General features: G+C 33.2%; 1 protein-coding gene across 3 annotated transcripts in view; it reads left to right on the plus strand.

Annotated features, from left to right (window-relative positions):
• Positions 1–12,887, plus strand: part of Khc (kinesin heavy chain) — a 48,096-nt gene that overhangs the window by 14,569 nt on the left and 20,640 nt on the right. For all 3 annotated transcript variants that reach the window (XM_089249109.1, XM_089249102.1, XM_089249116.1), the window contains exons 2-12: positions 239–326; positions 1,953–2,026; positions 2,131–2,235; positions 4,593–4,641; positions 5,345–5,400; positions 9,188–9,275; positions 10,543–10,667; positions 10,906–11,010; positions 11,272–11,420; positions 11,621–11,769; positions 12,575–12,837. In XM_089249109.1, coding sequence (XP_089105235.1) covers positions 239–326; positions 1,953–2,026; positions 2,131–2,235; positions 4,593–4,641; positions 5,345–5,400; positions 9,188–9,275; positions 10,543–10,667; positions 10,906–11,010; positions 11,272–11,420; positions 11,621–11,769; positions 12,575–12,837 — 1,251 coding nt within the window. The remainder of the gene's footprint in view (positions 1–238; positions 327–1,952; positions 2,027–2,130; positions 2,236–4,592; positions 4,642–5,344; positions 5,401–9,187; positions 9,276–10,542; positions 10,668–10,905; positions 11,011–11,271; positions 11,421–11,620; positions 11,770–12,574; positions 12,838–12,887) is intronic.

A 12,887-nucleotide genomic window follows, 5' to 3' on the forward strand; every position in this document is an offset into this window, starting at 1 on the left:
TCTCAGTGTTTTCAATAACTTTATGCCTACGGCTCCTCTTTTATTTATTTTTTCCCTATGAGTCCCGCCCACAATATCTCAGGTTCGTAATGATTGTGAAGATTATTCTTATTATGAAAAATATTTAACTTCCAGTATGTTTATTTCTTACATTAATTCACATGAAATTTATTTTCTGTAGGTACTTAGTAAATGTTTGTGGCTATAAATTTTGAATTGTGCTTTGTATGTATTGCAGGGCAAACTGTATGTATTTGATAAAATCTTCAAACCGAATGCTACACAAGATAAAGTATACAATGAAGCTGCTAAAGCCATTGTTAAAGGCAAGTTTTTTCTCTTTAAAGTTTAACTAATCACAACTATTACTACTTAACCATGCATGCATCTCAAACATTCCTCTGGAAATTTTTAACAAATTGATACATGCAGGAACATGTGTGTATATGGGTTATTCTCAAAAAACAGCATACAAACCTTTTCCAAGACTTTTTTCACAAAATTTCAGAGCACTCTGGTAGTAATTTTAATTTTTTTCTAGTTCTTCATTTGATTCTGTCATATGATACTTCGTAATTTGTTTCAAATTGGTATCTAATTTTTTTGAAAATCATTGTAGCAAATCCTTAAAATCTGGCTGTCCCAGCTTGAAAAAGCGTTAAACAAAAAGACTTGGTGTAAATATCTCTGGATTTTTTTTTTTTGAAAAAACTCGGTATCACATTTCATATATGTGCCATAGATGAATAAAACTGACAATAAAATTTAGAAGAAAAACTTTTTTTGATCGTGTCCCAAAATTTTTAAAATGTCCAATCTGTTACGGCCATGCAAGAAATATATTTTTATACCAGATTGAATCTAATAACACTTTTAAGCTCATTGAAAGGTGTACTTTTAATGATTGTGCTCAACAATTTTGGATTTGACTTTTGCAAAATGACAATGTTCACGTTATGGCTTTAGTAAATAGACATAGATGTCTTTAGTAAATAGACATAGATGTCTTTAGTAAATAGACATAGATGTCTTTAGTAATCCGACAGAGAAAAATCTTTACAGATTTATCTCTGTCGGATGTCCACTCTTATTCAAGTCATTATCATAAATAATTAAGATTTCTTTTTTTTTCATCTATATCAACATCAAGTGATAGTGCATGGAGTTATGCTTCAAAATATAATAAAAGTTTTCACAAATCATTTAAATTTATGATGAAGAAAATAATTTAGGCTAATTTGTCCACTCTGTTACGTCTTCCAAAAACTCGAGCAATGTAACAAAATAGACACTATGATTTAAAGTTTTCTTAGTTAAGAGGTTTTGAAGTTTTTAGTTAAATTTAATAAGTTATCTTCAATTTAAACCCTTGACTACTGTCTCCATCATGTTCTTTTTTCAGTTAAAATATGAAAGTTAAGTAATACAATTTTAAGACCCCCTTCAAACTAACATGTTAAATTATAAATTATTTATCCATTGTGTGTCAGAAATGAAAAGTTTTGATTTTGAGTAGCTAAATATGTGTAAAAAATAAACTTTTCTATGTGCTATTTTGAAAAAAATCATGGGAAAACCATCAAAACAACAGGAAAAAAGGTATCTTTTTTAAACTTTTTTTTTTCCAACTTTGAATTTTTAATTTCAAAAATATGGAATGTACTTTTCTTGGGAATGACTCATAATGACTCTTTGGCATGGCCCTAACATATTTGTGTTGTCATAGTTGTATAGTTGTGTGCGTGCTTGTTTCATGTTACAAGTTAAGATAACTTTACTTCATGTAAATTCCAGACACGTCGCAGTACAACAATTTATTGTGTTATACTGGTAGGGCCATATATCTTCCATATATTGAGTAAAACAAAATTGTATTAAATAATTTAATACAATTTTTTTAACATCAAAATAACTGTAGAAAAATTTCTCAGTCATGTTTTTTTTTTCTCCAGATGTTCTCATGGGCTACAATGGAACAATATTTGCCTATGGACAAACATCCAGTGGCAAGACACATACCATGGAGGTAAAAAATTATTTTTGTTTTTTATCTCTAAGATGTAGTTGGAAAATCAGATTATTTAAACTTATTTCAGTTTTCTCAATTACATTTCAATTATCATATTCCAGGGAGTACTGGGTGATCCAATCCAGCAGGGTATTATTCCTCGCATTGTCAATGACATATTCAACCACATCTATTCTATGGATGAAAACATTGAATTCCATATAAAAGTAAGATTTTTATTTCATTTTATTCTTTTTCACTTATTAATACCATCAAATTTTGAAGAGTGTAATGTGCAGCGGCCAACAAAAAACTTTGTTGCCATTAGTTTTCGACTTATCAGAAATTCTGATTTCAGCGTGGGAAAAAGAAAGATTTATTAAAATATAATAGCGCTGTTTATGGATATTGTATTAGCAAAACATGTCAAACTACTAGAGATGAAGAAATTTGAAAAGATAAGTTATATTCTAACTTAATCATATTTAATTATTGAATGAGAATATTTAAAAATAAACTAGATGTTCACACTGTATTATGGAAATGGATGAGTATGCGATACTCTTACAAATAGAAAAATGTGTGTATAGAAGATTATTTTCTGTCAGAAAATGCAGTGATTTTTTACTGTCTCTTTTTTTTGCCCCTTCTCGTGAGAAAGTTATTCACTTTTTGCAACAGACAAATGAATCTGCTAAAAGCTAAATTCTATCTATAAATGCTATTTTTTTAATTTCTCTCATTCCCAAAAATTTCAGCATCAGCGAAGAAAACTTGAGTTAAGATAAAATTTTAACATTAAAATATGGGGAAAGTTCTGGGGCTGAGTGAAATATCTTTGACTTAAACAGATATTTGAGTTATCAAAGTTCGACTTATTGCAAACTGACTGTATTCTTATATATATTTTCAGTTCTTATTAAGCAATATTAGGCTAACAGAAATAAATAATTAACATTTTAAATATTATTTTAAGTGACTTTCAAGTGTTATTTCATCACTAAACGTATAGAAACCTCCACTCGTTTGTCTTGAAATGTTTAGCTTCAAAGTATTATCACTTATTGTTTGTATTTTAAGTGTGGTCAAAATCAGTTCTTTTGATATTATGGCTAAAAAAAACTTCCTCCATCACTATGGCCCAAACCAGTTGTCTTGCAAAGTACGAATGATTGGATAGCAAGCAAAGATTAATTTCGAAAAGGAAATTCACATGCCTCTGCAGGGAAACCAAATTCATCTCCTTGCTAACCAGTCATTCATATTTGTATGTACAGCGGAAAGTGACAATTTCTCTCGGTTTGTCGTCTTGCAATTTTGCCCAGAAAACCCAAAATTTGAACACTTCTAATAAACCACCTCTGACAATAAAGTTCTGTGAATAGTCCTGTAACATTAACGTAGATGAAATGTTAATGAAAGTTACCTTACTGTCCTTCGAAATAGTCACCTCCCATTACTGTGCACCGCTGAGATCTCCTATACATGTCCTGGAAACTTTGTAAGAAGTCTTCTTTTGGGAAGGAGTTCAAAAGCTTCGTCACGTTTTGTTGGATGTCAGGAATATCGTCAAATCTCTTTCCTTTCAAAGCGAGTTTGAGTTGTGGGAATAGGAAGAAGTCTGGAGGATTGAGATCTGGCGAGTATGGTGGATGTTCAGTTTGCACCACCCCCTTTTTTGCCAGGAACTGTTTGACGATATTGGCTGTGTGAGGGCGAGCATTGTCATGAACAAGAAACCATGAACCTTGTTGTGCATACTGAGGTCGTACCCTGCGTAGACGTTTCATGAAACGGGTCAAAATTTCAATGTACCTTGCAGCATTCATCGTCGTTCCCTCAGGTAAAAATTCCTTGTAGATAATGGTTTGACTATCAAAAAAGGTGATTAGCATCGTTTTAATGCGTGATTTTTCTGCTCTGACCTTTTTCCGAGAGGTGATGCAAGAAAACTCCATTCCATGCTTTGCCATTTCCTTTCAGGGTCGTACATGAGACACCAGGACTCATCCTCAGTGATCTTTTGATCGTTCATTTTCCTGTTCTCAGTTAAGAACCAAGGCACTAAACAAGCACTTTGTAAAACAAGTCTTTCACGGAACACAAATGACGCTCAACTGAACAACAGTGGTGGCAGATGGTCAACACCTGCTGCTACGCATGTGCAGCGTTTTGCTTCGCCAGTGTTGTCAGATCGGCCATTCTGACTTTGTTCACTGAACTTTATTGTCAGAGGTTGTAAATGGGGGATCACCTAACAATTAAGTGGTTAGCTCACCAAACTGCTGTTTGAAAAGTCTAGATTCAAATTCTGGTGAAGGTCATGATCTGTTTTGAACTGCAGACACTGGTCTAATTAGTCCTCGTGTAGATGAAATAAATGATTGTGGCAAGACGCAAAATAAAAATTTATAGAAACTTCACCTTGTAAAATTATAATGCTGGTTCTTTTTTCCAGGATGGATTTGTTCTACTTACATTATACATGTTCCTAATGTATGCAATAATAATTGCATTACCATAAAAATAATGCCCACATGTATCAGTTTATTTTATCCAGCTCTTCATGACTTTTTTTTTGTAGGTATCTTATTTTGAAATTTACTTGGATAAAATCAGGGATCTCCTAGATGGTGAGATTGTTTTTTTTTATTTTTTCTGGTTCTTTTGATCAAATCATTGTTTTAATTTTTATGTAAAAATAGTGTTTGATTTTTGAAGATTTAAATGCAATACATGTGATTATTTAGAGCAGTGATTTCCAAACTGTGTGCTAACTTACCACACCCCAGAGGTGTCACAAGATATTCTGGGGATGAAATTATATTGAAAATAGTAATGAGGCCATGATTCTGAAACAGTGTTATAATTTCTCAATTAAAATAACTTACCAGTTTCATTTAATTGAAATAATTAATAAACATGGTAAAATAAAATCTTGTGTTCGAAAAAAATAAATTATTTTTAATTTTTCTGTTTCAACATAGAAAATAAGAATTCTAGAGTTTAATTAAGATGAAATTTCTCAAAAAAAATAATGAAAAATCAAACTTTCTTTTTTTTAAATAAATACCATGATACTCATTTTACCTTAGTCTCAAAAATGGTGATTGCTTGTCAAAATTTCTTCTTTGGTGCTCTTAGGGACAAAGGGTACAGGAGAGGTAATCAATCTATAAAAAAAAGGAAAGATAAATCTCACTTCCCTAAAGATATAAAATAGGTTTTTATTCTTCCACAGGCATGTTAGCAAGTTCTGTTTTGAACCGTTATTTCATCTTAAAGTATATTCGTTACAGCTTATCATGCACATTAAATATATTTCTTTTATTACAGTTTCAAAAACAAATTTATCAGTGCATGAAGATAAAAATAGAGTTCCTTTTGTGAAGGTAAGCCATAATTATCATATTTTGCTCAATTCAAAATTGATTATTTTGATATGGAGGACTATTTTCATAAAATAGTTTTATGCGAGCAAAGAAAACATTTAATTGTGTACCAACGCCCTTTAACATCATTATAGAAGTTGCTGCAGTAATTATCCTGTAGATGGCAGCACCAGCAAGAACAGAAAACAAGCCCAACTCCGACAACATAAATACAGTGGAATCTCGACTATCCGACCTAGTTAAATAATACAGTAAAAACACCTTAATGGTCACCCCTCTTTTACGGATGAAATTTTTTGTCCCTCTGGTGTCCGCAAAAGAGAGGTTTTACTGTAATTCTCTGATTTAATAAAGAATAATTTACTTTGCCAAGGCACTAAAAGTGTTATCAATTTGAATAATAATTTATTGATGAACAGTAAAATAAATTTGAATAATTTTTGTAAGAATTCGGTCTGCAAATAATATTTTGGTAATTTTAAAAAGTTATGTATTCTTACTGTACAGTTTGAATGATTTTATATTCCCTGCAATTAACTTAGACATTATTAAATGTATCTTGAAATGTGTATATATATAAACTGAAGAGCCAAAAAAACTGGTACAGGCATGCGTATGCAAATAAAGAGATATGGAACCAATCAGAGTACGGCGCTGTGGTTGGCAACGCCTATATAACACAACAAGTGTCTGGCACAGTTGTTAGATCGGTTACTGCTGCTACAATGGCAGGTTATCAAGATTTAAGTGAGTTTGAACGTGGTGTTATAGTCGGCGCACGAGAGATGGGACATAGCATCTCCGAGGTAGTGATGAAATTTGGATTTTCACGTACGACCATTTCACAAGTGAACCGTGAATATCGGGGATCCGGTAAAAAATTAAATCTATGACATCGCTGCGGCCAGAAAAAGATCATGCAAACTGCTGCAGATTTCAATGCTGGGCCATCAACAAGTGTCAGCATGCGAACCATTCACCAAAACATCATCGATATGGGCTTTCGGAACCGAAGGCCCACTCGTGTACCCTTGATGACTGCACGACACAAAGCTTTACGCCTTGCTTGGGCCCGACAACACAGACTGGAAACACGTTGCCTGGTCTGACGAGTCTCGGTTCCAATTGCTTCGAGCTGATGGATGTGTACGGGTATGGAGACAACCTCATGGACCCTACATGTCAACAGGGGACTGTTCAAGCTGGTGGAGGCTCTATGATGGTATGGGGCGTGTGCAGGTGGCGTGATATGGGACCCCTGATACGTCTAGATACGACTCTGACAGGTGACAGGTACGTAAGCATCCTGTCTGATCACCTGCACCCATTCATGTCCATTGTGCATTCCGACGGACTTGGACAATTTCAGCAGGACAATGCGACACCCCACACGTCCAGAATTGCTACAAAGTAGTTTCAGGAACACTCTTCTGACTTTAGACACTTCCGCTGGCCACCAAAATCCCCCAGACATGAACATATCTGGGATGCCTTGCAACGTGCTGTTCAGAAGAGATCTCCACCCCCTCTTACTCCTACGGATTTATGGACAGCCCTGCAGGATTCATGGTGTCAATTACCTCCAGCACTACTTCAGACATTAGTTGAGTCCATGCCACGTCGTGTTGCGGCACTTCTGCGTGCTCGCGGGGGCCCTACATGATATTAGGCAGGTTTACCAGTTTTTTTGGCTCTTCAGTGTATAACACTAGCTGTTATCGGCGGTTTTGCTCTTGGGGATTTGGTAATTTGAAAATTCTTCCTTAAGACACCTTTAAGGATTAAGTGTTTTGAAAATCCCTTCTTTTTTTTAGTGAGTCTCTACATCTATATATATAAAATTGATTTTCTGTGTGTGTGTCTGTGTGTGTGTATGTTCTCTATACAAATCTACAATTTTTGATCAATCGTCGCCAAATTTTGCATATATATCAAATGGGACCCGACTTGAACGATAGGCTACTTTAAAATTTCGTCAGAGCAGGGCAAATGCCCCAAACAGGCAAAAAACTTCGGGCAACAATGGTTTTTGGGCCTCGACAATCACTTTCGGAACGTTTACTTTGGTTACCGTGGTTCCCTAGCAATGCGTTTCAGACGTGTTTTATTCCTTTACAATGGTTTGTCACTTCTCTAATCCTGTTAGCATATGTATATGTATAATAGTTCATACCTTTATAATGGTTGGCCACATTTCCAGTACTCTCAGTAATGAGGCTTTTTGAATATACATCATAATCATCATCAGCATAGCTTTGAGGGTCAGGAAAAGGGTAATCCTCATAGAAACCAGTGTTAAAATTGGCGATTTTACTGTAGAAATGCGAAAATTTGGTGGGGTTTTCGCCACACATCAATAATTTTAAAAAATTTTATTGAATTCTAGATTTTTGAAATATTGAGTTCGCTTAGAGATATACGAAGCCCAGGAGATTAAATATGAAGTGATTAGCCAGACCTACGTTTGAGTTGAGATCCATGCAATAACATTGATTTCAACTTTTTACTTATATTTTCTCAAGTATGAAAATTAATGTCTCCTTATTGTTTAACTGCATAAATTCACATATAGTTTAGATTGTTTTAAAATTAATTATGGGCTTATAAAGTACATCGAAGAAATTCCAGTTTTAATATTTTTTGAAGCAGAAACAGGCAGATGAATAACTAGAACTTCAGAGGGGGAGGGGAATTGAATTACTTGGCACCTCTTGAAAAAGAAAAATATATATATATTCATTTCTATGTTTCTTTAAATTTAGATTTGTCTATTTCATGAGTCGCCAGTTGGTTGAACTTGAACACGATTTGTATGTCCCTCAAAGAAAGATGGAGATATCACGTGATCCATAAAGCCTCATTGAAGAAACCCCGGGCAGCGCCGGGTATTACAGCTAGTTATATAATAAAACAACTCATCAAATTTCATATTTATAGCTTTAGGGTTTCTCCATATAAACTTTGAATACCTTTATAATCCCTTTGGGGTGAATTTTGAGAAATCCCTTCTTAGGCCAGGATTACACCAATGCGCTTATTGGTAGTGGTTTTTTTTCTTTTTCAAATTTTGTAAAAAGTGTTTATCAAACTTATGTAGTGTAATCCCAGCCTTAGTGAGGCTCTACATTATACTTAAATAAAATAGAACTACTTACCAAATTTCATATTTATAGCTTCAGCTGTTCCAGCTTGGTGTTGTTGTTCCATATAACCTTTGAACCTTCTTAGGAATTGAATTTTGTAAAATCCCTTCTTAGTGAGTTTCTACATTATAAAATAAAACTACTGACCAGATTTCATATTCATGGCTTCAGCAGTTTTGACTTGGCAATGATGAATCAGTCACGACATGTTATTTTATATGTATAATTCAGACTTCCTCTTTATTATCTCAGATTTCCTATTTCATTATAAATTCCTCTTTCATATCTTGGACTCCCTTTTCCTGCAGTAATTTTTTAAAACGTGCAATACCATAGGCATACATCAGTGGAGGGACGATTAGAGCCGAGATTATACATCATATATTTTTGCAGTGAAAAAGGAAACTGGGGAACAATAAAAAAAAAAAAAAAGCTTAGCCTTCCCCCCCCCCCCCCCCCAAGAAAGTCGTGCTTATGCTATTGCACAGTACATAACAAACATTTATAAAGCAATAAGCTGTACTTAGAGGTTAGAAAATTTTATTATAAATTCCTCAGATGTGCGTGTATGCTTAAGTAGTAGTAGTAATCCTGTTGTGTGCGCTTGATGTAATTATTTTCAACAAGCATTAACTTATTTGCAGGGTGCGACTGAAAGGTTCGTCACAAGTCCAGAGGAAGTCATGGAAGTGATAGATGAAGGGAAGGCAAATCGTCATATTGCTGTGACAAGTGAGTATGGAGAGTTTTCATCCTAAAATTTCAATAATATTATAGAAAAAAAGAAATCGTTTGTGTAATAGTCTCAAAAGCATTCAAGGTTCTGAGTAATGAGAGGTCCTGAAAGTTTTTGAATTTTCTTCTTGAAGTCACAAAATGTTAATTTTTAAATTTGAATGGAACTTGAAGACCCAAGGAATTATCTTAATTCTCACCATGCATTATTAACAAATCTGTATCATAAGGAATGTGAATTTCTTTCCTTTTTCGCTGAAGAGATGAGCATATCAAAATGATGTATGATTTTTTTCTAATTATTCAAATTGTCTGATAAATCTTGTCACAGTAATAAGATTTAGTTTTCATTAATCATATAGCACTATTTGATACAAAACACAACAAAGTATAGATTATAAACAATAGTCTGTTGATATTGTTCTTTCGTGAAGTATTAATACACATGGGTTGTTTACATAAAAGAGGCATAGCTCATGTTTCCTTCAAGCTATGCAGCACCTGTGTTGTCAAAAGTGCTTCTATGCTCTTGGAATGTTTGCTGCACTGTGGGGATTCTTTATATTGGATACTATAATATTTCATTATATTAAATTATCATGCAAGAGAAAAAAGGCACAATAACAGGTCTACTGAGATTTTTTTTAAAAATTGGATGGAATGTTGCCCATAGTTGACAATAACTGATATTTGAAGGGTTGATTGAGAGATGGTAGCACTGCATGGTTTTTAGTATTTCATAGTATGGTTTCTATGCTGTAACCATAGGACATGATCAGTTTGAGACATCCCTGGGTGAAGTGGTGGAGAATGTTTTAGTAAGAAAAGGGGGGGGGTGTGATGGATTTTTTTTTTTTTTTTGAAAAAGTACAACTTGCAGTAATGCAATTCCTGTGCAAAGAAGGCACTTCTCAACTGAATCTGCTATTGAACTAGCTTCTAGTATGCATCACAATCAATACTCGTGATAATAATAATAATTTTACTGCAACAACTTCCATGCACTATGAGAAACAGATATAGAGAGAGAGCTAGGTTACCTGTTATATATTTAGACTCTCTAGGACTGGTATAATGTTGTCATTATAATCTAGTTTTTTTTCTCTACATAAGTTTTGTAGATGTCAGTTTGTGTTTCATTTGAACGACCCATATAATTCTAAGTGGTTTCAGTTATGATATTTGTCAATTTTTTTAGAATTCTAATAATTGTGATTTTTCAAGATTTAGTAGATTTCATTTTGTATGATTTCTCCCCCACCAGATATGAACGAGCACAGCTCTAGGAGTCATAGTGTCTTTCTTATTAACGTGAAACAAGAAAACATGGAAAATCAGAAGAAATTGAGTGGCAAACTCTATTTAGTAGATCTTGCTGGCAGTGAAAAGGTAATTAATAATTTTCAAACTATGTCTAATTTAGTGTTTTTGTTTATTTTATTAAGCATGCTTAATACAATAGTGATAGCCAATATTCCCTCTAAGCTGCTTACGCAGGAAACTGTGCACAGTAAAAATATTTCTTGGCACTCAAAAACACTGCTTTAATTTTTTAGGTAGATTTAATTTCTTACTTCTTATTCTTAATTTTCTACCAAATTCATTGTGACTATAAATTCATTTTCAGGTTAGCAAAACAGGTGCAGAAGGTATGGTTTTAGATGAAGCCAAAAACATTAACAAATCTCTGTCTGCCCTTGGAAATGTCATTTCTGCTCTTGCTGATGGAAATGTAAGCATTATATGATATAACTTATTTTTATGTCTCTCTGTCACTGTTTGATCTATTCATTATTTTTAAATTTGATCATGATGAAAAATTTGGAGCTTTGTGTTAAATTGCATGTTCTGAAATCATAGTTATGTGTGTGGTGTATTTGTTTGATCCATTGAATATGGCTTTGCGTGGATTTTATTTCATTTTTCTGTTTATATTTCTCTAAAATGTATAATACCTTTTTGCGGAAAAAAACTTTTTCTTTTCACATTGTAGAAGAGCCATATACCATACAGAGATAGTAAGCTTACAAGAATATTGCAAGAAAGTTTAGGTGGAAACTCTCGAACAACTATCATCATTTGCTGTTCTCCTGCGTCATATAATGAGTCAGAAACAAAATCTACACTTGAATTTGGCAGAAGGTAATTTTTTTTCCAGCTAATTATTTTCTTCAAGTTGCTAAATTTTTTTAATCACGTTTTTGAGACAATAACTAGGATTTGATTCTAGAACTATTTTTTATAGTGTATTCTAAAGACCATTTTTACTTAAAATCTAGTACATGTAAATTTTGTTGAAAATAATACATGAAACTGTGTTAAAGTTACTGTTTTTTTTGCAGGGCGAAAACTATTAAGAACACTGTGATAGTGAATGAAGAGCTAACTGCTGAGGAATGGAAACGTAGATATGAAAAAGAAAAGGAAAAGGTCTCTAAACTTAAAGGACAGTTATCTAGAGCTGAAAGTGAACTAAATCGATGGAGGAATGGTTTGTAGTTTTCTTTTTTTTTCCCACAAGAATGATGTTTGTCCTGATTATTCAACATTTATTTGCTTATGTTTTTGTACAGGATACATATTTATTTCCATAAATTTTGTGAATTACAAATATATCACACAAATAGTAATTAAACAAGCAATGTCAAGAGTTTGGAAGATAGCATTAAATGCTACTTTTTTTTATAGATTCATCATAAAAAAATTGATAATTTTTTAAATTGGATATGAGATGGAAATATTCAGACTCAGTCTCATTAAATTACCATTAGATAGTATGAACACATCCACTTATCTTGTTTGTAATTGAGCAGGAGGATTGATTCAAAGAGTAAATTATAACACTCAATTTTTATCACTAATTCTAAAAATGAGCTGCATTGAAACCCTGCACGCTATCTCTAAAAGACCAGAATCTTTACAACATGATTGTTTCAAATGAATCATATTTTTACTAGAGCTTGTCATTGCCATACAATATTTTTCATGAAAGGATTCACACTGAAATCTGTCAAATTTCAGTAAGTCACAAAGAATGTCAGATTTAAATATTGCTATAGAAATGAAAATATGGTTTTACTCTGCATTATCAATTTTCGTGTACTTATGTTCAATGTTCATTTAGTTTTAAATGAAACATTTTTAGTAATAGATAAAGTTGGAAAAGAGTATGATGAAGGTGAAAACAGTGATTTGTGAAGGAAAAAAAAGGGTGGTGAAAATGGGATTTTTTTTTTGCTTGTTATTGTTACCAGTATATCGTAATTGTCATTCAATTATGTTTTGCCATTATACAGGTGAATCAGTTCCTCAAGAAGAGCAACTTTTAACTAAAGATTTGGAATCTAGTACTTTGTCTCTGAGTGAAACATCTTCTGTTACAAATATACCAGCAACAGTAACACAAGTGTCAGCTGAACCTTTGAGCAATGATGAACGGGTGAAATTCGAAGAAGAAAGAGCACGCCTATATGCTCAACTGGATGAAAAAGATGATGAGATCGACCGTCAGAGTCAGCTGATTGAGAAACTAAAAGAACAGATGCTTGAGCAGGAAGAGGTTTGCATTTATTATTTCATTACAGTTTTTCCTGTTCAAAAGCTTTTGTT

Source organism: Pholcus phalangioides, unplaced genomic scaffold (assembly GCF_987345545.1).
Source record: "Pholcus phalangioides strain wild (caught in Gottingen) unplaced genomic scaffold, Ppha-v1.0 ptg000003l_1, whole genome shotgun sequence".
Lineage (NCBI taxonomy): Eukaryota > Metazoa > Arthropoda > Arachnida > Araneae > Pholcidae > Pholcus > Pholcus phalangioides.